The sequence below is a fragment of the Zalophus californianus genome, chromosome 2 (genome assembly GCF_009762305.2).
Source record: "Zalophus californianus isolate mZalCal1 chromosome 2, mZalCal1.pri.v2, whole genome shotgun sequence".
NCBI classification, from domain to species: domain Eukaryota; kingdom Metazoa; phylum Chordata; class Mammalia; order Carnivora; family Otariidae; genus Zalophus; species Zalophus californianus.
Window position 1 is genome coordinate 32,593,620 of NC_045596.1, and position 27,001 is coordinate 32,620,620.

Here is a 27,001-nt window from a genome sequence, read left to right on the forward strand (position 1 = left end):
TGAAAAACTACTAGAAAAGCTTCCAATCCTATTACCTGTACATCATCGTCACATTTCACTTGTGAAAAATGACATACCGTGATGGAACAGAAACAGCTTGAGGCTGTGATCTGCTTCCTTACAGTCGGCATCTGTCCTTTACAGAATACTGCAGCATCGCTGGAATAATTTAGAAAGGCTGACGAGTTTGCATGTTGATTCTTTACATTGGGATGACTGCTTCAGACCTGCAAAATAGTTTCACAATAGTTACTTGGGTAGGACCTCGGGGAAACCAAGATCATGATGGTATCCGAAGACAGGGAAGTAGAACCTAAGAAAAAGGGTGTCAACCCTCATTTTACAGTAGTTTGCTACATCCACGTGTACTAACCCATTGATTCCTTCTATTTTTCACACCACTCCGGTGAGGGGGTTGTATGCGATGGTAATGACCTGAGGAGGATTTTCTTTCCCAGGTACTAGAATTCAACTTCATCTTTTGACTCTAAATCCTGTTTTTCTACTACATTCTTGCAAAGGAAGTTTTTAGATGGTTAAAATCATAAAATATGTAATGTAGAAGGCCAGTTTGATTTTGAATTTTCAAATAGGAGAACTAATTTTTTTTTATAAAAGTAATGCATAACTTTGAACATGAGTTACATTTTAATTTAACTCGAAGGAGCCATATATACTTTGGCTTTCTTTATAGATCCTAATAAATTTTGTTTTGTAAAATTACCCCAACTTTAAACATCTCAGGCAACCACCCTCCTTAAAATCTGTTATTTCAGGGGCGCCTGGCTGCTCAGTCAGTGGAGCGTATGATTCTTGATCTCAGGGTTGTGGGTTTGAGCCCCATACTGGTTGTAGAGACTGCTTAAAAATAAAACCCTTAAATGAATAAAATAAAGCTTTCAAAAATCTTTTTTCACAGGAAGAATGGATTACTTTTCAGATTCTGATTCTGTGACATAATCTGGATATTTCCTAATTTTGCACAATGTAGGTGAATGGTAATGAAACATTTTAGCAGCAGCAGAATTTTGTCTAACGAAATTTTTATGGATTTCAATGTAAAATAATTAAAATAGCACTTCATTAGTGCAAATACATGTTAGTTTCATACAGTTACATATTTGGAACTGTATCTAAAAACGCAAATGATAAAATGAAACTATTTTGGTACAAATGAGGCATTGGGAGTCATGGATGACTTTTGCAGTTTTTGGTCAGCTGCAGCACAGTATCAAGAAAACTGACTGATAGGGTGAAATAATAGTGAATTAGACAAAATTTTAAAACACCTACTCTTGCAATCTCAGGATACTCTCCAGTTAAACTTAGTGCCAAAACTTGAAAGAAGAGTAGCAGGAAATGTTTGTTTCGAAGTGGAATCACAGGACGCCTGGGTGGCTCAGTAGGCTAAGTGTCTGCCTTCGGCTCAGGTCATGATCCCAGGGTCCTGGGATCAAGTCCCAAAGTGGGATCTCTACCCCCTCCCCTGCTTGTGAGCTTTCTCTCTCATGCTCTCTCTCAAATAAATAAAATCTTGAAAAACAAAACAGCAACAACAACAAAAAAAGTGGAATCACAAATTGTTATCTTCTGAATTTATTTCTTCACTCCTTATTACATAACTGGCCATTATGCTGTGACTAGACCATGTGACCGAATACCTGGGTCTTGCTGGACATTTGAGTGTGGTTAACGTGTGTAGAGATATACTCCCTTGCACAACTGTACAAGAATGGACAGGCCGGAATCTTAAAAAGCCAGGGCAGAACTTTGACCTTCCTAAACAATGATGCATTAATAAGCACATTTAAATGCACAGACATGACAGGAGGTCTATATAAAAATTCTTGATCGAGGGGCGCCTGGGTGGCTCAGTCGTTAGGCGTCTGCCTTCGACTCAGGTCATGATCCCAGAGTCCTGGGATCAAGTCCCACATCGGGCTCCCTGCTCGGCGGGAGGCCTTCTTCTCCCTCTCCCGCTCCCCCTGCTTGTGTTCCCTCTCTCACTGTGTCTCTATCTGTCAAATAAATAAAATCTTTAAAAAAAAGAAAATTAAAAAAAAGAAATGAAAGTGATAAATGCACGTGGTTTTTAAGATATCAAGTAATACAAGAGTCCCAGCTCCTTTTCCAACCACTGAATCTGCCAACCCTGAAAACCACTTCCTGTTTGGTGAGATAATAAATATCTTCATTAATGAAACCAGTTTTGGGGCACCTGGGTGGCTCAGTCGGTTGAGCCTCTACCTTCTGCTCCGGTCATGATCCCAGCGTCCTGAGATCAGTCCCGCGTTGAGCCCCTCATCCAGCTCCAGCCCTGCATGGAGCTCCTGCTCAGTGGGAAGTCTGCTTCTCCCTCACCCTCTGCCCCTCCCCCTCCTTGTGCTCTCTCACGTGCTCACTTTCTCTCTCTCTAGTAAATAAAATCTTAATGAAACCAGTTTGGGACGCCTGGGTGGCTCAGTCGGTTAAGTGTCTGCCTTCAGCTCAGGTCATGATCCCGGGGTCCTGGAATCGAGCCCCGCATCGGACTCTTTGCTCAGCGGGAAGCCCTCTGCCCCTCCCCCCTGCTTGTTTTCTCTCTCTCTCTCTCTCTGACAAATAAATGAAGGCTTTAAAAAAAAATGAAACCAGTTTGAATAGGAGTTTCTCTTACTTGAAGCTGAAAGCATGTAACTTCAGAGATATTATCAGTATCAGAGGTATTACATTAACAAACACGCGCACCAGTGGCTTTGCAGAAAAATGGGAACAACATCCCAAAGAAGGATTCAGAATGTAAGCAGAACAAAGTAACAGGACCAGCCGTGAGAGGGATGTGAGAACATGCCCTTCATCCCCCTGAGGATCCAGCCACACACGCTTTCACGTACATTTGTGCTAATAAAATACCATTTCAATCTATTTTAAGTTGGGCTTCCATGAAAATTTCCTCTGACAACGATTCCCTTGCTAAAATTTTGGCCACCGCATTTTCACTTTCAAGAGTTCTCTGATGATTCCTTTTTCTTCTTCTTTTTTTTAAAATAGCATCCTGTTCTTGTTTCCTAGCTGCAAGTTCTTCTATTTTTCTCTCTGAGGATAACTAGTCTTTTGAAGTTGTGTTTCTCCACATTGAGCACTGTCTCTGTTTCCTTTGTTTTATCTCTGCCCTTTGCGTTGAAGGGTCTCCTCAACTATCTCGTGATCCTTGGCGGCACATGCCCACTGAGTGATGAGCCGCCCTCAAGCTGCCAGGAAGCTGGGGTGGGGGAGCCCCCCTGTAGTGTTTGGGAGGGGGAGCTGGATTCCTCAGTGAGGAATTCCCAAATATTTGGATTATTTCTCTAAAGCCATTCAAGTTTAAAAAGAATATTTTTTTAAATAGCCTTAAGGGTTACCAACTTGGGGGCTGACTTTCTCAGAACCGGGTGAAGAACAGCAAGGAGGATGATAGGGGGGGTGTGGGTCTCTGTTCAGCGTGCAGCCTTTTAATTAGTTCACTTGTTTCCAGGATGGCATCTCACTAACACCCTCCCTATGTCTGAAACTTTCTGACTCTAGGCTTCCTGAAAATAAACCTCTAATAGCCTATGAGAGTGAGGGGTGGGAAAGGTAGTTTCTTCTTATAAGGCAGGAAAGAGACCGGGTGCAACGAACTTCCTTACATGTACGGTCTTCCACAGAAGTCCTCTGTTTCCACCCCACACTTAGGCTCCATCCTCTGTGATACCTGGTGCTTCCAATCCTTGAGATTTTTTTTTTTTTAAAGATTTTATTTATTTGAGAGAGAGAGAGAGACAGAGTGTGAAAAGAGAGCATGGGCAGGGAGAAGGAGAAGCAGGCTCCCCGCTGAGCAGGGAGCCCGACCCCAGGACCCTGGGATCATGACCCCAGCCGAAGGCAGATGCCTAACTAACTAACTAACTAACTAACTAACTAACTAACTAACTAACCCCCAGGCGCCCCTCCTTGAGATCTTCTAAGGAGCCATTTACCTACATCAAGAAACAGTCCCTTACATGGGCATTGATGTTTCTGCTCACTCTTCCTAAGTTACTTAGGTTCCCGTTGCTTTCCACCTAAGCATTTGTTGACATCTCTCATCCATGCATGCCTCCTTTCTCACTCTCTTTGTCTGTTTCTAGCTTTCTCACTCCTTTCCTGCCATTTTATCTTATTTTTCCTTTACTGTCATGTTGGTAACTAAGCTCGAGTAAGGGCTCATTCTCTCATTTAGGAGAGAATGAAAATAGTGCATGTGTTTAATTCAACACATGTAACTGGAAGTCCAGACAGTCTTTTGACTCGCTGGCTTTCCTTTGGGGCAAAGTGGTGTTGGACTCAGAAGGCAGAAAGAAGGCTTAATTCTCGTGCAGGACAATTCTCATCGCTCTAGCGCTCCCCAAACAGTTTAATCAATATCTTTAGAGAAGAACCCTGTCCCTAACTCTACCCAGTTTGTTGGTTTGGGTTTTGGTTTTGGTTGGACGCCGGGGGCTGAGAGATGTAGTCACATAGTGGTAAATGCACGGGGCTGCCTGCCATTCTGCTTCTAGAGGAGGACTGGGTGAGAAGTTAAAGACCCTCAGTTAAGCCCCCTATGTGTATCCCTCTCTCTCCCACATCCTTTTGGGTAGAGGGTCTGCTGTTCCGTGGGGCGGGGCCTCCTCCTCTGCCAGTAATCCAGGAAGGAGCTCTTCTTAGTCAATATACATCCATCTGCTCAATGCTTTCCAGGAATTTCTTTAAATCTCTTGACCACGGATGGCCCCTTCCTATTCTCTTTGTTTTATTGGATTATGCCTTTTCCCCCTCTTGCTATAATTTTAATGGGGTTCTAAGAAGGGAGAGGATGTGTGTGCTCAGTATACCAGGCTGACAGCTCTGCTTGCTGTCTTTTTAATAATAGCTTTGTAGGTAGTTTTACATTTATACTGTAATTATCTGTGTGTGTATATATGTATTTATATTTAAATCAGTCATTTGCAGGCTCCCTGAAACACCTCTGTAGAGATGCTTGGGTCACAGTTTGAAAATCACTGCTACAGAACTATTAACACCTAATTTTCACTTTACATCTGTATGTTTGCCATTACGTAGGCATGGTCTTTAAGTGTTAAGAAAAACTATCATCCCTGGTAGCCTCCTAAGTTTAGTGTTACTAATTAAAACGGCCAGGGTATTTCTTAAACTCTACTCATTCATATACAACCTCTACAATTTTTGCCCTATCTCAATGGGAACTACAGTGTTAATTTTTTTTTTTACAACTGAATTTCTAAACTTAAATCCCCCCCTTTTTTTTAAAGATTTTATTTATTTATTTTATTTATTTGACAGAGAGAGACACAGCGAGAGAGGGAACACAAGCAGGGGGAGTGGGAGAGGGAGAAGCAGGCTTCCTGCTGAGCAGGGAGCCCGATGTGGGGCTCGATCCCAGGACCCTGGGATCATGACCTGAGCCGAAGGCAGACACTTAACGACTGAGCCACCCAGGTGCCCCTAAACTTAAATCCCTTTAAAGTGAAATTTTATATCCCCCTACCATAATGGAAAAATCAGCAATAGCAAAGAAAATGTTGATTTTATGTGTAAGAGTCTGCTAATTGTTCCCAACTTTTATCAGCCTCCTATGATTATAGAATTTTTAGCTGGCTCATAGTTGGTAGTCCTGCTAAAAATTATATTTCCCAGACTCCACTGTAGCTGGTTGTGAATATGTGGCTAAGTTTTGACCAGCAGTAGGTGAACAGAAATGATTTGTGCTACTTCTAAATTTGTTCTTAAAGGGTGGGTCATACCTTTCCCTTCTTTCTCCTCCTCCCTGCTGGCTAGAATGAGAACATGACTTTGGAGCTGGTGCGGCCATCGTGGACCCTGAGATAGACTTGTGTCAAGGACGGCAGGGCAACCAGGTCAATACGCCGAGACCTCTGACTATGAAAGTGCTCTACCAGCCCCGGACCATTCCCCCTGACTTCTGTATGAGAGAGAAATGTATTTCTGCTCTGTTTAAGACACTGTACTTTTTGGTCTCTGTTAGAGCAGCCAAGTATATATACTAACTAATATAATTTGTAAATGATGTTTATTCTAACACCTTCAAAATAAATTCCTATTAAAATTAAGAAAAAATGTATATTCACCTAAAATTAATCTCCCATGGTAGTAGTGGTATATTGTAAAATGCAGATCTACAATGAGTACTCTCTTTTATCTGTCTGCATTTAGAAAAAAGGAAGGGAAGAAGGAAGCAAGGTCACTGTATCCAATTTATCCTCTGAAGTTTAAAGGTTACTTATAGGGGTGCTTGGGTGCCTCCCAGTCCATTGAGCATCTGACCCTTGATTTCAGCTCAGGTTCTGATCTCAGGGTCGTGAGATCGAGCCCCGTGGCAGGCTCCCGCTCAGCGGGGAGTCTGCTTCTCTCTCTCTGCCCCTCCCCTGGTTTGCTTGTGCTCTCTCTCTTTCTCTCTCAATCTCTAAAATAAATAAATAAATCTTTTAAGAAAAATAAATATTATTTTACAAGGCTGGTGCTAATGTATTTCTTCTTGGTCTAAAATTTGAATTCAGTGCCAGAATATGATTAAATTAGATGGTAACATCTGGTTTAATTTTTGTTTGTTTTTAAGAAAGTGACTACATTTTAAAAAGAAAACCTTCAGTGTTTCCATTTTATCATTTTAACCATATTCTAAAGTGTACAAGTCAGTTGCATTAGGCACATTCACAGTGTTGTGTAGCTATTGATGTCTCCATTTTGACAACAAAATGAAGCCCACACTCAGCTTGTCGTTCAAGGGTTCCTACAATCTGTTCTTAGTGTAAGCTTCCAGATCAGCTCTTCCTCTTCATCCTCCTTTCAACTCTAGAGAAAAGGCAACTTGCTTTCCCGAAAACCAGTCTGAATTTTCCTGAGTCCATCTTTTTGCTTCCATTGCTTCTGCCACTGATGTGCTCATTCTACCCACCCTTTCCTTCCAAATCATGTCCAATAAGACCTACCTCAAATGCCATCCTGCCTCCAAGAAACCTTCCTGTTTTCCTCAGCTGGAGTGAACGTTACCTTTGTGCCCACATAGCATTTTGTTTTTATCATTTATGGCAATTCTCACATTTAATCGATTGTTTCTCTATGTGTCTTAGCTTCTCTACAAGACTTCTCATTCACCTATGCCCTCCATTTTACAGCATCTCATGGCATCTGCTTTATAGTGGGTACAGACACTTAATTTGAAACAGTTTAAATATTGCTACCTGAATGTGAATACAATGGATTTACGGAGAGCCAGCCCTTAATTTCGCTGTCCTAATCGTCTCCCCTTTCTGTCCTCAGCCTGCAGTGGGACTTCAGACCCCTCTCTGGTAGTTGGGAGTCTCCGAGAGTTATCGATAAAGGGCAGGGACTCACATCCTTCTCAGCTGGTGCTCAGGCTCTTTTGTCCTATCCACCTTCTGATTCTCTCCTTGGGGTGCTATTCCTCTAGTCTGCCTAAGGCCACAGGGGCTCACTCTTCATAATACCTCTAAAATTAGGATGTTTTCAACGTCAAGAAAAGTTCCTATTCAAACTGTTGTGACCTTGAGCAAATGACTTAATCTCCCTAGCCTCCTGCCTTCACCTGAAAATGGGGATAGAACTTATCTCAAAGGACTTATGCGAAGAGTAGATGAGAAGATGCACCTAAAGGGCTTGGCACAGAGCCTGCCTTTGTAAGCTGTGTTAATTATTATACTCTTAGTGATTCCAGAGCCTCCCCGTGGCTCTGGTTCAGTGGGACCAGCTTGTTACGGTGTCTAATGGCAATGTCCATCACCCGCCAGCCACCGTGCAGTAAGATCTTTGCATGAACACTGATCTCACATAATCTTTGTAACAACTCTTGGTGTTAGAGGTTAAATAAGGTTAGAGGAAAAATAAGGCTTTCAGGTAACTTAGCCAAGGTATCACATGCTAATAGGTAGTGCAGTTAGGATTTAAAGCTTAAGTGGAATGACACATTCTGGAGAATGTGAGAATTGTGAGAGAGATTTCATTTTTCTATATATACTTTTGTATCTATTTGAATGTTTTGTTTTGTTTTGTACCATGTCCCTGTATTGTTTTCTTTCTTCTTTCCCCCTTTCCTTTCCCCCTCCCTCTCTTCCTCCCTCTCTCCCTTCCTTTTTTTTTTTAATTTTTTTTATTTTTTCCTTCTTTCCTTTTTATAGGAAGGGAAGAGGAGAGGGGCAGAGGGAATCCCAAGCAGGCTCCAAGCCCAGCATGGAGCCCAACAAAGGGCTCTATCTCACAACCCCGAGATCATGAAATGAGCCAAAGCCAAGAGTCCAACGCTTAACTAAATGAGCCACCCGGGTGCTGTCCTTGTATTATTTTCAATTGTAAATCCTAGTTAATAATCTCACCAGTATTCATTGCCCCAATCAAAACTATACCAGCTAATAAAAATAGAAACCTTATGTCATTTAAAACACACACACACACACACACACACACACACACAGTCTTTAATTTTCTTAGTAGGGAGAAAAATGCTAATCACCTTCTTGCAACTTTTCACACAAAGGACTCAAATTGCTGTGTTAGGTTACTTGCCCAGTTACTGGTTTTTTTTTCCTCCCCATTACAAACAGCAAATATACATGGTTCTATGAGTTATCTCTTGCCCTTTTTTCCTTCTTTTTAGTCAATAACTATACTTCACACATAATTATTTACTTATCAATCCTAGGCATTGAAGCATCCTGCAACTTAAAATCAGTGCCTGATTCTATCTGCTTTCACAGGAAATCTTTAGGTTATAATCCCCTTAACAGAATATAAGATTATTAAGCAGAATACAAGAATTTTTTCAAGCAGGAATGTAAAGCAAATTCTAATTAATAAGCTCATTCTCACCTCAGGGTCTTATGAGTAAAGAATTATTTTATGTTGAATCACTCTGGTGTTTTTCTGATATTTTGTTTTTTTCACTCTGATCTGCAAACGTTTTCTTAAAGAGCCAGATAGCAAATATTTTAGGCTTTTCAGGACAAGGGGCAAAATTGGGGACTTACATAACCATTTAAAATGTAATCATGTAGGGGTGCCTGGGTGGCTCAGTTGGTTAAGTGACTGCCTTCGGCTCAGGTCATGATCCTGGAGTCCCGGGATCAAGTCCCACATCGGGCTCCCTGCTCAGCAAGGAGTCTGCTTCTCCCTCTGACCCTCTTCCCTCTCGTGCTCTCTCTCTCTCATTCTCTCTCTCTCAAATAAATAAAATCTTTAAAAAAATAAAATAAAATAAAATAAAATGTAATCACGTAAAAATATAAAAACCATTCTTAGCTTCCAGGTGGCTGGCCGGATTTGGCCCATGAGCTTTGGTTTGCCAAAATCTGATCTATTTGCTAAATTCCCACCCTTTTTTACAACATTTGAAAGAATGATATAATACCCTTTTCCCAAAAAAGGAGTAATATTTTTCTATCTAATGTCAGACTGTCATGACTCATTTGTTACTTGCACTATGACAAAAAATACACCCATGCAATTGATGACACAGAATATTTTATTTATGTATTTGACATCTGTACAGATGTCTGTCCTCATCTTTATATTTGTCTCTGCATTCTCACTGAGCTACAAAATTCCTAAAGAATGAGACTTGTATCTGTTTAACTTGATATGTACATTCTCAGCAGAGCACAAGCATCAAATGGACATCTGACATATTTCAATAATGATGAAGTACAAGAGAAAATCAAATATAAGTCAATAAAAGCCATAAGAAAAAAGCACATGGAAACATACAAAAATTCTTATTTTAGAATTATGCTATACGTAATTTGTAAAATCTACTTAAGTTCATACATGAGATTATATTGGTTTTCTTATTTAAAGAAAAAGGGGAAACTTCAATGAGTTACAGAAATAAAAATGTAAAATAAAGGTAACAAATATTTTTGGCTCTTGAACTAAAAAAATAATGATCAGTGAGAAAAAAAATGAGATGTGAAGCATAAACTAGACCAATACTGATATTCTATTCATGTTAAAAATAAAATTGCCTTTTAGTCTTATTTGGATTGATTGGAAATGAGCAGTGATGATCTTCTTGGGCTAAAAAAAACAACACAGCTCCTTAAAACAAAAGGAGCAAACTCCCAAACCAAACTTACAGGGTCACTAGTAACATGGAAGCACAGGGAAAATGTTTTAAGCACATCCAAAAAGAAAAAGAAAAGTACACAAGGCCCCATTCTGTCCACTGCATCTTCCTTCCAGGTTCAAAGAGACAAGAAGTGGCTTGGCAAACACCTTACCCAATTAAGCCAGAAACCTCCAAGTCTCCAGGACACTTTTTGAAAGGTTAGCAGGTTTAGCCCAGTATTTAGGACAGCAATCTCATGGTTTAAAATACATTATTTAAAGACAAGTAAATAAACCAATGATCAGAAAAACCAAAGAGTGCCTTTTCCTTTACAACATGATATTAAAGTGCTGCCTATGGACATTTTGTAAAGTAAAAAGTGTTTCAGGTTTAATTTTTATTTTACAAAAATTGACACCATTAAAACCAACATGATTATTTACCACTCATCCAATCACTGAGGTAATAACATTATAAAAATATGTAAAAAATATACTAGATTCATAATACCAGATATGCTAATTCCCATACAGCTAGGATAAATTTGATTATTAAAAAAATAGCTTTGTTTCCTTAAAAACACTTGGTTCATTTACCATTTAATATCAGATAGATATCTGCTATCCTAAAGTACCAAAAAAATTACCAAAAAAAATGGCAATGTCTATACTCTGGGTTTCTTGTTCGGTGGATCCTGAAGACTAAACTTTGGAATTTCCCCAGAAGGAGCATACGGAATTCTCTTTGAAGACACCTTTTTCCCAATTGTTTCAATCTAGGGGGGAAAGAAAAAGATTTTAGAAAGAAAATCTAGAGTATTTTTTTCCTTTTAAAAGCAAAAGAGGGTCTCAAGTTGTCTGGGTTGCTATGAAAGATCTTCGGTTCCTTCCATCTTTTTTATGTTTCTATAGTCAATCGACACTCCACTCTTCCCAGTTATGTCTAGAGATTCTTACTCCTGCCCCTCCCAACTCCGGACCCCCTCAAACAGAACTGGCTCACATGCCACCACTGTCTCAGCACATGGATGGAAGCAACTCACAGACCAGATTCCAGGGAAATCACATTTTCTCTCAAACTTTCTTCTCATGTCTGCTTCCCTTATTCTAAAAAATTAGCATAAGCTGTCATAGCACAGATTTCAGGAGTTCAGGCTTCAGAGTCTGAAAGGCCCCAGCTGGATTCCTGACTGATAACTGTGTCACCTAAGCTCTCTAGGTCTTTCTTCCTCATTTGTAAATGGTGTCACTACCACTTACTTCAAAAGGTTGTGGTATGGATTAAATTACATCAAGTGCTCGGCACTATGCCTGGCAGACAAGTCAGCCTTCAATAAATAAATGGTAGTCAATTTTTATTTTGCATATTACATCTTAAACTTTTCCTCACATATCCAAAATCACTAATTTTTAAAGGCACTGCTTCTTCAATGATCATAAATTGAGCTCCTCTCTACAGCAAAAATATACTATACAATTTTCATAAAGGTCTTTTGAGTTAAAAATTAATATTTAATTCTGACTCAAAGGGCTTCTGCTTTGTATTCATCAATTGTCTCAGTAACTTATAAATGCCCTTTATTTAGTGATTCCATTCCAAATTTTTTCCCTATTTTTTAAAATCCCTACCACAAAAAGTTAACTTTTATAAGAACCCAAACTCACATGAAATATATATGTATTAAAGAATATATATAGGGCGACTGGGTGGCTCAGTTGGTTGAGCGACTGCCTTCGGCTCAGGTCATGATCCTGGAGTCCAGGGATCGAGTCCTGCATCGGGCTCCCTGCTCGGCGGGGAGTGTGCTTCTCCCTCTGACCCTCTTCCCTCTCATGCTCTCTGTCTCTCTCACTCTCAAATAAACAAATAAATCTTTAAAAAAAAAAAAAGAATATATATATATATATCTTTACATCTCTTCTCCCTTAGATGAGTCATACAAGTAGAAGAGAAAATGTGTCTATGCCTTGGAAGTCATCTTTAAAAAATAACATTGCTTCCGTTTAAGTCATGACTGGGAAAAGTAGTCATGCTGTTACTCACTAAGGAGGGGCAGGATAGAAGAATCCCCAAGGTCCCTGATGGAGTGTTAACAGACAAGGATGTCATCTGATTCTTGTTGCAAGTGAATCTCTCATGAATGAGAAATGAGCACCAATTCTAAATAAGAAGGATCTTCAAGAACTCAGTGACAGGTTACGAGAACCAGATCACATATTCTGAGCAGTAGATAAGGCCCTAGCAGTGCCTCTCCAAGACAGCTGGTGCTGAGCAGACGCACATGGCCAGCTCTAACCCCTGCCCCGCTCTGCTCTGCTCAAGGACTATGCTGACTGCAATCTCCTGGCATGTTTCTTTATCCTCCTCAACCTCACCTCAAGCCTCCCGCCCCCACATACACACTGCTCTGAGGAAATGGAAAGTACCTCCTTCTCATTAATACTCTTGGGACTCCCGGGGGAAATTGAAATAGATGCAACATAAAATGTACTGGTCTGGTTACCGTCAGCTTTCTAAACATTCCATAATTAATTGACAAACTTGGAATTGAAAAGGGCCAGTCCACTGAAGCTCCCATACTTTTCACTCAGACCTCTCAGGTGCTAGAACAGTGCTGAACGCTCAGAAGGTATAGGATCCTATACAACATGTGACAACTATACTGTATTTTGCAGTTTTGTTTCGTTTTAAGATTTTTATTTATTTATTTGTCAGAAAAAGAGAGAGAGAGAGCACAAGCCAGGGGTGTGGCAGGCAGAGGGAGAAGCAGGCTCCTCACTGAGCAGGGAGCCCGATGCGGGGCTCGATCCCAGGACCCTGGGACCATGACCTGAGCCAAAGGCGGATGCTTAACTGACTGAGCCACCCGGGTGTCCCCATTTTGCAGTTTTCAAAACATTCATATAGGAATAAGAGACCTGGCCTCTGAGGGGTCAGTGTGCTGCAGTTTGGCAGAGCAGCCTGAGTGGCTCTGGGAAGAAAAAAATTAACTTTTTTTTTTTTAAGATTTTGTTTATTTATCCGACAGAGAGAGAGCACAAGCAGGGGGAGTGGCAGGCAGAGGCAGAGGGAGAAGCAGGCTCCCCGCTGAACAAGGAGCCCGATGTGTGGCTCGATCCCAGAGCCCCGGGACCATGACCTGAGCCAAAGGCAGTCGCCCAACCAACTGAGCCACCCCAGGCGCCCGAAAAACATTTACTTTTAAGTTTGTATATTTTCTTACTTGATCTTTAGATGAGGTAAGGCAAGGTACAGTCTATCCCTATATAATAGGCAACTGCTGAATCCTAGGTACTACATAAGAAAGACCAATACTGAATGATCTTTAGATCACAAATTAAGGAGGGAATAAAGTAATTACAAAAATCACATAGAAATTTCCCAGAGAACACGTTGCCCCAATTTATGTTATTGCTAAAGAAGGGAATATTAAAATACTAAAACTCAAACCCACTAAAAAGTAAATTACCAAACAAACAAAACCAAACCAGCCTGGGACCATAATTACCTGGAAGCCAATGGTTTGTAATTCATTGTGGAGCCCATCCAGGACACGTCGCCCATCAAAGATAAAGGCTGGCTTCAGCATTTTTTTATGAATGCGTTCATAATCCAGTTCCTATAAAGACAGAACGAAAAAAAACAAAACAATTAGAACATATACATGAACACACACTCAACCCCAAATGATACCAGAATACTTCTAAAATTTTCGTTAATATGACTTCTGTCACCTCACCTTAAACATGTCCCACTCTGTGCAAATAACCACAGCATGGGCGCCATCACAGGCTTCATATGGATCCTTGGAAATGGTCACGAGCCGGGACACTATAACGACAACAGCCACGAGATACTGGCAGTAAGAAAGGAGTTATCTGAAATTATGCACTTTACTACTAGGATTGCAGGCAGAGTTGAGGGTCTGACAGAAGTGGAATGGTCTGGTTGAAGTGAGAATGAGAGGAATGGTGGATGCCTGGAGCACCTGCACCTTGCCCTAGCAGCATCTCCTTGGAACCTCTGAGGCTTTTTAGAATATGTTGGAAAAACCATTAGACTAACCCACTGCCGATCACTTCAAATCAAAGTTGATGGAACAATGTCTAAGAGTTTAATTTTAGAGAAATGAGGCTGAAAAGAGGGCCTACCAATGATATAAATGGAACGACCAAAGAAGCAACACAAATGTGCATCAATAGATGAATGGGTAAAGAAGATGTTTTATATATATGTATAAATAATATTAATATATATTCCATTGTGTATACACACATATACGATGGAATATTATTCAGCCATAAAAAAGAATGAAATCTTGCCATTTGCAATGACATAGACGGAGCTAGAGAGTATGATGCTAAGTGAAGTTAAGTCAGAGAAACAAATACCATATGATTTCCCTTATGTGGAATTTAAGAAACAACAACAACAACAACAAAAAACAAAGGAAAAAAGAGAGAGAGAGAGAGACAAATCAAGAAACAGACTCAACTATAGAGAACAAACTGATGGCTACCAGAGGGGAGGTGGGGGGGGTGGTGAAACAGGTGATGGGGGTTAAAGAGCACACTTATCATGAGGAGCACTGAGTAATGTATATAATTGTTCAATCACCAAACTGTAAATCAGAAACTAATATAATACTGTATGTTAACTATACTGGAATTAAAACTTTTTTTAAACGCAGCATTTCATTAAAACACACACACACAAGGACAGAACAACCAAAGGTTTCTAGAGAACAAACAGGTTTTAGGGCCCATACTCAAAGTGATTCATGAGACTCAAAACCTTACCTTGGTCATCCTGTGAAACTCCTGGGTGAGAAAGATCCACAACTATTTGTTCCCTTGGTACTTTTGGATCATATATATGGAGATGTGCACCTTCATCCATCAAATATTTGCTGATATATATACTAGAAGATTCTCTGAAGGAAAAAAAAATCAGTATTGCTAAGCTTTGAAATGGCATATATTCTAATATCTAGGAGTTTTTAGAGGTTAAGATTGTATTTCTTGTGAGGATACAGATAGCCACTTTATTTTTATTCTTTATACTATATATATATGTATATATTTCACATGCACACATCCACCATTAAAAATCAAAATGAGATGAAGAGTTAGCACTCGCAAAGGGGCAGAAATATTTTAAAGAACTGATACCTTGTATCACCAGTGTCCTTTTTGAATGCAAATCCCAAAATAGCTATCTTCTTATCAGTTACTGTATTAAACAAGCTGTCTATAATCCGGGAAGCAAACCTCCTCCTCTGGTAATCATTCATATCTATAACCTGAAATTACACATACAATTATGCAATGTTGTGTGTACAGTTAGTGGAGTTAAAAGAAGTACAGCCTATGCCATACACTGCTCACAGTTTTACAGTACTATTGTATGAATACCAGCCTCATAAAGTAACAGGAGGCAAAGATTAACCAACCTCTTTAGTATCTACTGATTTAAAAAAAAGAATTAGCACGCTACCACTTAAAGCCATCAGGAAAATTTTCATTTGGCTTAACTCTCCATGCACCAATCTGGGATGGAATGAATATAAAGATGGGGAGTACAGTTAAGTTTCAACCCCACTAGAGATCTAGCTATAAGAACAGCCTAAAAAAGGCACATAGAAAACAAGTGTTTTCCTTAGCCAACTTCCCCAAACCCTGTGGAAGCAAAGCTATAAGCAATAAAATCCCAATGCTTACCCCTCAGCCCTCACCAGTGAGTAGAAAGTGGACAGAGAACAGTTGAACAATGCACAGAGTTATAGTTGCCCACGGGATGAACCATAATACCACTAACCCTTGGCAAACTTTTTTTTTTTTTGGAGAGAGAGAGTGTGTGTGCAGGGAGGGGGAAAGGGAGAGAGAGAGAAACTTAAGCAGGCTCAATGAGATCTCACGACCTTGAGATCATGACCTGAGCCAAAATCAAGAGTTTGGAAGCTTAACCGACTGAGCCACCTAGGTCCCCTCTCCCTTGGCAAAGTTTTTAAATTGATATTATAAAAGTCTCTGATCACCTAATCCTTTACTCTCCTAAGGGTATAAACAATCTTCATATTGGTGACCAGATGAATATAAGGAAAGAGACTGATTTTTACTTTTTTTTTTTTTTAAGGCTCTGATTTCTAGGGGCTGTCACAAAATTTGAGAGCTTGGGAAATGAGCCCAAAATATTACAAAATCAAGCATTCATCTGCATTTTTGCTATGATGGACAGGAAGATAGAGTCATCTTGCTGGATCGAGTGAAACAAACTTTTACACTACATTTTTCTTAAAAATGTGCATTTTCCTATATTCTCACCCACTGCTGAAATCTATAAAACTAAAAACTTGCAGGAAAATTTTGGGGGAAGATCTATATACTGGCTGGTATCTTGGACAAATTATTTAACATCTCTAAGACTCAGTTTCCTCACCTATAAATGGGGGATAACATTAGTGATGAGGACTAAACGAAATACCACATGCAAAGTACCTAAAAAAATGCCTGGCACAGAGAAAGCACTCAATTGGTGTTAACTCTATTTTCAATTTGGGAAGGGTCTCTAAGTTTAGCTCTGTGAATCTCAAAAGGACAAAACAGATATCAACACACACAAGCCACTTGAAAGCATTACAATACAGGTTCTTCCTTCATTTTGATTTTCTGCCTTTCAAGATAGAAAAGAGTTATAATTTTTTCTTTTTTAAAAAAATATTCTTTTATTTGTTTATTTTTAAAGATTTTATTTATTTGAGTGACAGAATGAGTGAGAGAGAGAGCACGAGCAGGGGGAGCAGCAGAGGGAGAGGGAGAAGCAGACTCCCCCTGCTGAGCAGGGAGCCCAATGCAGGCGCTCAATTCCAGGACCCTGGGACCACGACCTGAGCGGAAGGCAGATGCCCAACTGACTGAGCCACCCAGGCACTCCAGAAAAGAGTTATAATTTTTTCAAAGATTTATTCATTTATTTTAGAAAGAGAGTGAATGAGAATGTGGGGCAGGGGGCAGAGGGAGAGGGAGAGGGAATCTCAAGCAGACTCCATGCTGAACGCGGAGCCTGAGGTGGGGCTCGGACCCAAACCAAGAGTTCTATCTTTAACTGACTGCGCCACCCAGGTGCCTGAAAAGAGTTATAATTAAGAATAATAGTTCTTAGGATGTCTGAGTAGCACAGTCAGTTAAGCATCCCACTCTTGATTTTGGTTCAGGTCATGATCTCAGAGTCTCAGAGTCATGAGATCAAGCCCCGTGTGGGGCTCTGGGCTGAGTGTGGAGTCTGCTTAAGATCTTCTCTCCCTCTGCCCTTTCCCCCACAAAAAGAATAATAGTTCTTGCTTTATTTTGGGAGCAAACTTGTTATAAAACTAGAGAAATATGGTTTACCAGAATTACCATCAGAGTTCATTAGCAAAAAAGACAATTAAAAACAGAGAAGCCTAAGAAATAAAACTAAAATAAATGAATATAGGGGTGCCTGGGTGGCTCAGTCATTAAGCGTCTGCCTTCGGCTCAGGTCATGATCCCAGGACCCTGGGATCGAGCCCCGCATCAGGCTTCCTGCTATGCGGGGAGCCTGCTTCTCCCTCTCCCATTCCCCCGCTTGTGTTCCCTCTCTCGCTGTCTCTCTCTCCATCAAATAAATAAATAAAATCTTTTAAAAAATAAAATAAACGAATATAATTATAGAGTTCCTGGAATAAATAAATCCTATCAAAAGCACCTTATAGACAAAGGGTCACATGTTTTAATTAGAAGTTAATCAAAAGTTGTTGACTATCAAGATTAATACCTGCTGCCAATAACGAGCTACTTCAGGCAAATTCAGAGCCTCACAGAGATAAACCAAATTCAGAACATCTTTCTGAAAGCAGCTTCCACCAAAACCTGAAGAAAAAAGTGACAATATTTTCATTTAAGAACCACGACTGAATCATGTGACAAATCTGTCATACTAAATTTGAGGGCCTATGCTAGAATTTTTTTCTAAGTAAACTCCATACCACAAGTGGGGCTCGAACTCACAACCCCGAGATCAAGAGCCACGTGCTCTACTGACTGTGCCAGCCAGATGGCCCTATGCTAGGATTTTTTTTTTTTTTTTTAGAGAGAAGGGAGGGGTGGGAGGGTTAGAGGGGGGAGGGAGAGAGAGAATCTTAAGCAGGCTCCATGCCCAGTGCAGATCTCACAACCCTGAGATCACAACCTGAGAGGAAATCAAGGGTCAGATATTTAACCAAGTGAGTCACACAGGCACCCCTAGGATTTTTAATACTAAAATTCAGATGTTGGAAATTTAGTGGGTTTACAGATTGTGTGAAATCTTCAAGCAACTAATAAACTCTATAAATAATTTCCAGATAATCTTCTCGTTAATGTTTTATTATGGCTACATTTTCTATTTTCTCTCTCATTCATCTGGTATCACTGCCCTACATCTCTTACTTTAGCACAGGGCTGGTAAACTTTTATGGGACAAATTGTAAATATTTTAGCCTTCATGGGCCACACAGTCTCTGGCACAACTATTAACTCTGCCTTTGCTCAAAGGCAGTCAGACAACGTGTAATAAAATAGCCATGGCTAAGTGTACTCTTTAATCCCCATCACCTATTTCACCCATTCCCCCACCCCTCTCCTCTTTAACTATGTTCTTTATAGTTGAGTCCGTTTCTTGGTTTGTCTCTTTTCTCCTTCGTTTTGTTTCTTAAATTCCATATATGAGTAAAATCATATGGTATTTGTCTTTCTCTGACTGACTTATTTCACTTAGCATTATGCTCTACATCTATTCCTGTTATTGCAAATAGCAACATTTCATTTTTTTTATGGCTGAGTAATATTCTAATACACACACACACACGTGTGTGTGTGTGTGTATTCCACTACCCAGTAGTGGGATTACTGGATCATATGGTAATTCTATTTTTAATTTATAAGGAACCTCCACACTGTTTTCCACAGTGGCTGCACCATCTTACATTCCCACCAACAATGCACAAGCGTTCCTTTTTCTCTGCCTCCTTGCTAACACTTGTTGTTTCATGTGTTTTTGATTTTAGCCATTCTGACAGGTGTGGTATCTCATTATGGTTTTGATTTGTATTTCCCTGATGATGAGTGATGTGGAGTCTTTTCATGTGTCTGCTGGCCATCTGTATGTATTCTTTAAAGAAATGTTTGTTCATGTTTGTTCATGTCTTCCACCCCAACCCTTTTTTAAAGCTCTATGCTCAAAATGGGGCTTGAACTCATGACCCTGAGATCAAGAGTCACATGCTCTACAGACTGAGCCAGGCAGGTGCCCTGTATCCATTTTTTATTGGATTATTTAGTTTTTTGGGTGTTGTTATATAAGTTCTTTTATATTTTGGATATTGTTTATCGGATGTTATTTACAAATACCTTCTCTCATTCAGTAGGTTGTATTTTAGTTTTGTTGATACATAATCATTTTGTGTTGCTTTTTTTTTTTAAAGTAAACTGTACCCCCAACATGAGGCTCAAACTCATGACCCCAAGATCAAGAGTTGCATGCTCTATCAATTGAGCCAGCCAGGTGCCCCTGTTTTTATTTTTGTGTGTTTAAAGACACCTTATTTAATATATATTATTGATTCATTAACACTAAACTCACAGCCAACAGCACTATAACTCAGGCCTGAATAAAGCTTATCTAATCACATGTATTTTGTCTGAGGGGCACACATCACAGCCTCCTGGCATTTCAGAACACTAGATAACACTAGCACTTCACACACAATATACCTGGGGGCAATTTAAAAAAGGTAAATCACCAACAAAAAGCACAAAAATGTAAAAAATGTGACACTAAATAGACCACAAAAAGAGCTCTTGTTTACAGAATGGGAGCTGAAACGAGAAAACAAGAGCATTGCCTGTCACAAATTCAGCTGGGAACGTCTGTGTTGGGTGACTCAAATTTTTTGCTGCTGTGTGTGTGTCTGCAGATGACCATGAAAGCACTATGAGCATTGATTTGGGGATTACAAATAAATTTTAGCAAGTAGGATAATTCATACGTACAGAACTGGCAAATAATGAGGACCGACTGTATTACATTGTAATACATACACTGTATACAGTGCCTACTGTAGTAGGCAAAGCAAATGACAGGGGATGTTCTTCCCATTTGCTTTAGTAAGGTACTGAGTTATGTCCTATGTAGTCTCCTGAACTTACTCTTCCTAAATGTTCTACTTAAATATTAATTAATCCTCCTAAAACAGTGAACTATGTTTATCTTACTAATCAATCAGTAATTATTAAAACAATATAAGTTTAATTACTGCTTCACTTGGCAAGTTCTTGATAGGTTGAAGGTTACATGTATCATGGAATCATTATTCTAAGGGCATTAAGTTATACAAAGACTTCCTTAAAGTTAAAGACCTAGCTAAAGGAATCTACTCTATGTACAGAAAAATTTCAGTTTACCAACACTGGCTTTCAGAAACTTGTTTCCAATTCTCTGGTCCATTCCAATGGCTGTTGCCACTTCTTCTACATCAGCCCCTGTTGCTTCACAGAGGGCACTTATGGAGTTAATGCTGCTGATCCTCTGGGCAAGAAAAGCATTTGCTGCCTTTGGGGGTGGGGGGGGAAAGGAAAATTATGATGAGTTAAATAGCAATTTTATATGTCTGGATTATATTTCATTGAGTTGATACAAATTACTGAGGGAGATATAAAAGTTACTGATAGGCTCAATTTGAGGATGCTATGGATATGTTGGTAAAGGAAAAAAAATTTTTTTTAATTTTTATTTATTTATTTGTCAGAGAGACAGAAAGAGAGAGAGAGAGAGAGAGCCCAAGCAGGGGGAGCAGCAGGTAGAGGGAGAAGCAGGCTCCCCGCCGAGCAAGGAGCTTGATGATGGACTCTATCTCAGGACCTGGGATCACGACCCAAGCGGAAGGCAGACACAGAACCTACCGAGCCACCCAGGCGTCCCAAGGAAAATGTTTTAGAGAAGAAAGATGATTAAGAATGGGATTAAAGATAGAAAGAGTGATTTTAAAAACTGTTTTTTTAAAAAGATTTATTTATATGAGAGAAAGAGAAAGGGAGCAAGCAAGTGCAGGGGTGGGGAAGGGGCAGAGGGGGAGAGAGAATCTCAAGCAGATTCTCCACTGAACGCAGAGCCTGACTTGGGGCTAGATCCCATGACCCTGGGATCATGACCTGAGCCGAAATCAAGAGTCAGACACTGAACCGACTGAGCCACCCAGGAGCCCCATTAAAAACTACTATTTTGGGACGCATGGGAGGCTCAGTTGTTAAGCGTCTGCCTTCGGCTCAGGTCATGATCCCAGGGTACTGGGGTCAAGTCCTGCATTGACCTCAGGGAGCCTGCTTCTCCTTCTCCTCCCCACTTGTGTTCTCTCTCGCAATCTCTGTCTCCGTCTCTCTCTCTCTCAAATAAATAAAGTCTTTAAAAAAAAAAACTACTATTTTAATGCACCCTCCATTTTATGTTGCATTTTATTAAAAATTGAGAATTTTCCAGAATATTTTATACCCTGATATTTGATTTCCCTTGTGAAAATTATCTCATAATGGACAAGAATATTATGTTCTAAATATTAATATTAAGAAAGTACCTGTGTGGCTTATCAGGCTTAAGAGAAATAAGTCCTTAGCTTTAAATTTAATGGAGGATCCAATGCTATGTACCAACCAGTTTGGAAAGTTCTGAAGACCAAGTATTAGTGGTGAGGATCTTTTCTCTGGGAACCCAGTGCTCATACACTGCACACAGTGCCTGCACCGCTCTCTGGCCCTCTGGGGTTTCATCCCCTCCAATCAGTACTCTGTCTGGGTTCCTTAGGTCCTTGATGGCTGTTCCTTCCGCCAAGAACTCAGGGTTGGACAGCACCTAGAATTCCAACGCAAAGCAAAGTTTTAAACTTAGAATTAACCGTTGGCAACTATAAGGCATCAATATTTATTTAAGAATCAGGTTCCAATGCTTCCTTTGTTTATACCTGTAAATTCAAGTTGGGTTTTGTGTTTGCATCAAATATTCGACGAATACTTTCTGCTGCCCGCACTGGAACTGTGCTTTTCTCAGTCACAATTTTGTACCCATGTGAGTTTTGCACAATGCGTCTGGCACAAGCCTCGATATACTTCAGGTCTGCTGCGCGACCTTTCCCCATTCCGTAGGTTTTTGTTGGGGTGTTCACCTGATGAGAGCATATGGGATTATGAACAAGAAGTGTCTGTGAGAGATTCAGTGATTTCAACATGAATCTTGAACCATCAATTAACTAGTTAAGCGGGAAATTTAACCCCCCTATTAGTTTCATGGAAATGATACATTTTAATAATATAATCATCAGACAGGACATCCTGAAGCATCTGGGGAACTCCTTCAACAAATTTTTGTTGAGAATCTACTATATAGTGACAGATATTAGGGCAGGCAGGTTCCAAGCTAAGCCCTGGAGATACAAAGATGAATGAGACTGTTGCTGTCCTCGAGGAGTTCAAAGTCTGAAATGAAATGTAAGTTTTCTTTCCTCTCTTTATTGTATGTAATATACTACCTTGGTCTTTAAAACCTTTTCTATCCTCCTTTTTAATAGACCTATATCAATAGTTTTTCAAAAATATTTGCAGTATCATTCACAAATGGCTTTCTCAGATCATTAAAGCTAGACATTATATAGCATCTTCAGGACTCACAATACTATGTAGACGATTATCAAATAGAGAGAAAAAGAAATCATGAGTCCAGAGTCTAGGCATTTACTTTTGGCTTAGCTGTACCATGTAATCTTGGAGAAGCATAGCTGCCTTTGCTCTAATTACCTCATTGGAAAATGAGGATAGCATGTGCTCTAAAATCTAACATGCGGGTTTTATAATGCTTTGGTAAAAATCAAAGCACTCCAGAAAGCCCAAAATTCTATACAGGAACTGTGTGTGTGTGTGTGTGTGTGTGTTTAAGTAGGCTCCACACCCAATGTAGGGCTTGAAGTCAGGACCCTAAGATTGAGTCTTGTCAACTCTGCCAACTGAGTCAGCCAGGTGCCCCTATTCAGGAAGAGTTTTTGAACCAATAATTAGTGGTATCAATTCTCTTCTCTTGACAAGCTTATAACCTAATGGGAGACTAAATAAAGGAAGAAGGCGAAATAAATCAAAACTCAAACACTGTTGAGGTGTGAAAATCAGGAGAACAAAAGTTGTTTATTTGCATGGAACAACTTAGGAAAAGCCTTAGACGTGGAAGTCAGGGTGCACTGGAGCACAGAAGGGCCAAGACCGCTAATAGGATACGGTGGAACATGCTAAAGATGAGAGAGGAGCAGACAGCCTCCCCTAGTAAAGATGCTCTGAAGGGGACAACTGAACACTGATTCATATAAAACTACTCCTACCTGGAATATGCCTAAAAATAGCCTGGGGTAGGAGGAAAGAGAGAGAAGTAGTAAATGAAACAGGATCAGCCATGGTAACTGCTGACAATGGAGAATGGGTAAATAGGATTCATTGTATTATTGTCTTCATCCCTTGTATGAATTTGATATTTTCCATAATGAAAAGTAGACAACAAATAAATTTTAAAAAGCTGATCCAGAGAATAATGGGAAGTAGATGTGAGTTATACAGTAATAAATTACCATAACAGGTACGCAAAGTAATAGCTTGGAAAGATTCAGGACAGCTCAAGCTAGATCCACAGAAAGGCAAGTGTAAAATTAGCTGTCTGGCCAGACCACCCTACAGTGGACTCTACTGCCCGAGAACAGATCTTTTTAAATATTTTTTATGGAAAATTCCACTACTCCCATTCCAGACTCTCGTTATCTAAAAGTTGGACTAAGATAACTTCTTGATTTTCTCCAAGTACCTGGCTACTCCAAAATCTTTTCTCATTTTCTATGCCTTGTCTCTTAACCTTCTCCAAGCTTAAGTAGATGATGGGCAGGCAAGTCACAGAAGCTGTACCAATTTCTCTGAAGTAATTAAGAATGCCAAAAAAGAGAATGAATTCATTATGGTTTCACCACTGGCGTCATTACCACTTTCTTCTGGAGTTATCTTTATGGTACTGCTTTTGTCTCATCAGTCAGAAAACAACCCCTAATTCAACAACTTACAATCATCAACAACATGCATAATCAATTCAACAACATCTACCCTCTAGGGCCCCTATGATATTTCTCTTCTTAAGTTCATGGGACTCGGTGAAAGCCCATGCCACTGGCTTTCCCTTTATTCTTTAAGGCCCTGAAGGTCTTGAGTCATAGAGTCATAGAACACTCTAGCTCAGCCACAAATTGATGATTACTATACTGATCACACATAGACTATTTGAGTAAATGGCTACAAGGACAGCAAAAGTTACCTTGGTTCAAATATTAGATTACCAGAGTTTAACTCCCAAGTACTGGTTCTATTTTTTCATTACAAAGGTACATCATATTATGAGCCATATTATGAGCCAAAGGTGCCTGTGGACTAGCTTGTAACCTAATGAACACAAGCCAAATTGCAAAGAGTTCATTTAAAATGATTTCTGCTAGGGCAGCTGGCTGGCTCAGTAGAGCATGAGACTCCTGATCTTGGAGCTGCAAGTTCGAGCCCCAAGTTAGGGGTACAGATCACTTAAAAATGAGATCTTTTTTATTTTTTGTTTTGTTTTGTTTTAAAGATTTTATTTATTTGAGAGAGAGAGAGAGACAGAGAGAGAGGAAATACAAGCAGGGGGAGTGGAAGAGGGAGAAGCAGGCTTCCCTCTGAGCAGGGAGCCCGATGCAGGGCTCGATCGCAGGACCCTGGGATCATAACCTGAGCCGAAGGCAGACGCTTAACGACTGAGCCACCCAGGAGCCCTGAAATCTTTTTTAAAAATTCAAAAAATAAGAAATAAAATGACTTCTGGAACATAATTCATCTAGATAGGAGATGCCCATAAATTTGCACACATGCTTTGCAGTGGTCAAAACAAGAAATGATGAAATATATATACTATTACCACATGAACTCACATCAGCATTTCCTAATTCTAGATCCCAGACTAGAACTTCCTCCAAATTTATTTGATCAATGATCAGTGATATATGTGACCAGGTGATTACAGGGTATGGTGAAGTGTTAGACAAGGTAACAACCAAAATTCAACTGGACAACCCTATACTAAGTAATGATGTGGCTTGATACCAACAGATTACTATTCAAATACAATGAAACTTCTGTATAGAAAAGAACGCATTAAAACTCACACAGCAAAAGAAAATACTTACAGAAATAAATACAAGATCAGCTTCTTTAATGGCATCATCAATATTGGTAGAAAAAAATAGATTTTTTCCTCGACAGGATTCTACCACTTCTTTTAGTCCTGGCTAAACAGGAAAAAAAAAAAAAAGTTGTATATACAGTTTACCAGTCATATGAGATTACCTAATAGCAGAGAATTACCTTTGTTAAAAGAGAAAGTTATATTACAATTTAAAGGTCTAGACTTGCTCTCAAATAACACCTTTGTAGAAAAATCTAAGATCCTACACCAAAGGCCAAAAGTGTACATTATGTAACAATACTAAATAGAGCAAAATTGACTTTGCCACAATAAAAGCACCAGCTCACTTTAATGTCTCATTGTTTACCATGTGTTTGTTTCCTAAGAGTTAACAATTAACTGAGTATCAATACAATTATCAGAAAATTCAAGGTCTTCTGTGATTTCAAGCAAACATTTGATTTTGCGTCATCATCATGAACGCAGGTTTTTACCCCTAAGAATTCAAGTCATATAACTCGTTGTCAAACAGTCAACATTTACTTCATGCATACCTAAATATATATTTTTTCTAAGTAATGTAAGAAACATTTTAACTGAAAATTTTATTACGTTCCCCATACAGTTTAACAGGAAATACAGGGTGCCTGGGTGGCTGGCTCAGTTGGTTAAGCGACTGCCTTTGGCTCAGGTCATGATCCTGGAGTCCCGGGATCGAGTCCCGCATCGGCTCCCTGCTGCTCAGCAGGGAGTCTGCTTCTCCTTCTGACCCTCCCCCCTCTCATGTGCTCTCTCTCTCTCTCATTCTCGCTCTCTCAAATAAATAAATAAATAAAATCTTAAAAAAAAAAAAAAGAATATTGAGCTGTACAAAACCACCTAAGTATCCTTGCCAAAGAAAGAAAGGAAGGAAGGGAAGGATGGAGGGAGGGAAGACAAGAAAAAAAAGATCAGATCTAAATCTGCTTAGATCAGGGCACCTGGGTTGCTCAGTCGGTTAAGCACCTGCCTTTGGCTCAGGTCATGATCCCAGGGTCCTGGGATCGAGTTCTGCATCAGACTCCTTGCTCGGCAGGGAGTCTGCTTCTCCCTCTCCCTCTGCCTCCTGCTGTGCTCTCTCTTTCAAATAAATAAATAACTAAATAAAATCTTTTAAACAAATAAAAGATAAATCTGCTTAGATCAGTACAATCAGCAAAACCCAGACTGAGAATTTCTATAGGATAAACAACCTAGTTTCTTCAACAAATAAACTGAAGAGAAAAACAGAGAGAAAGAGAGATTAAAATACTATGGTCTTTTTTTTTTTTAAAGATTTCATTTATTTATCTGACAGAGAGACACAGCGAGAGAGGGAATACAAGCAGGGGGAGTGGGAGAGGGAGAAGCAGGCTTCCTGATGCGGGGCTCAATCCCAAGACCCCAGGATCATAACAGGAGCCGAAGGCAGACGCTTAACAACTGAGCCACCCAGGCACCCTAAAATACTATGGTCTTAAAAGACACAAGTGATAAAAATCTATTGCAGTTTATGGATCTTACTTGGATGTTGATTTAAATAAACTACGGGAAAAAGGACCCGTATAAGAATTCTTGATATAAAGA

The 27,001-nt window shown here is 39.7% G+C and overlaps 1 protein-coding gene across 5 annotated transcripts in view; it reads right to left on the reverse strand.

The window, feature by feature from the left end:
- Positions 1 to 9,524: 9,524 nt before the first annotated feature.
- Positions 9,525 to 27,001, reverse strand: part of UGDH (UDP-glucose 6-dehydrogenase) — a 31,939-nt gene continuing 14,462 nt past the window's right edge. For 4 of the 5 annotated variants that reach the window (XM_027599889.2, XM_027599888.2, XM_027599892.2 and 1 more), the window contains 10 exons: positions 25,398 to 25,499; positions 22,128 to 22,328; positions 21,821 to 22,018; positions 20,578 to 20,725; positions 17,912 to 18,006; positions 15,289 to 15,419; positions 14,917 to 15,050; positions 13,857 to 13,948; positions 13,626 to 13,736; positions 9,525 to 10,892 (listed from right to left, as the gene is read on the reverse strand). In XM_027599889.2, coding sequence (XP_027455690.1) covers positions 10,782 to 10,892; positions 13,626 to 13,736; positions 13,857 to 13,948; positions 14,917 to 15,050; positions 15,289 to 15,419; positions 17,912 to 18,006; positions 20,578 to 20,725; positions 21,821 to 22,018; positions 22,128 to 22,328; positions 25,398 to 25,499 — 1,323 coding nt within the window. In that variant the 3' untranslated portion in view covers positions 9,525 to 10,781. The remainder of the gene's footprint in view (positions 10,893 to 13,625; positions 13,737 to 13,856; positions 13,949 to 14,916; positions 15,051 to 15,288; positions 15,420 to 17,911; positions 18,007 to 20,577; positions 20,726 to 21,820; positions 22,019 to 22,127; positions 22,329 to 25,397; positions 25,500 to 27,001) is intronic. The other variant, XM_027599891.2, reaches the window with a different exon arrangement.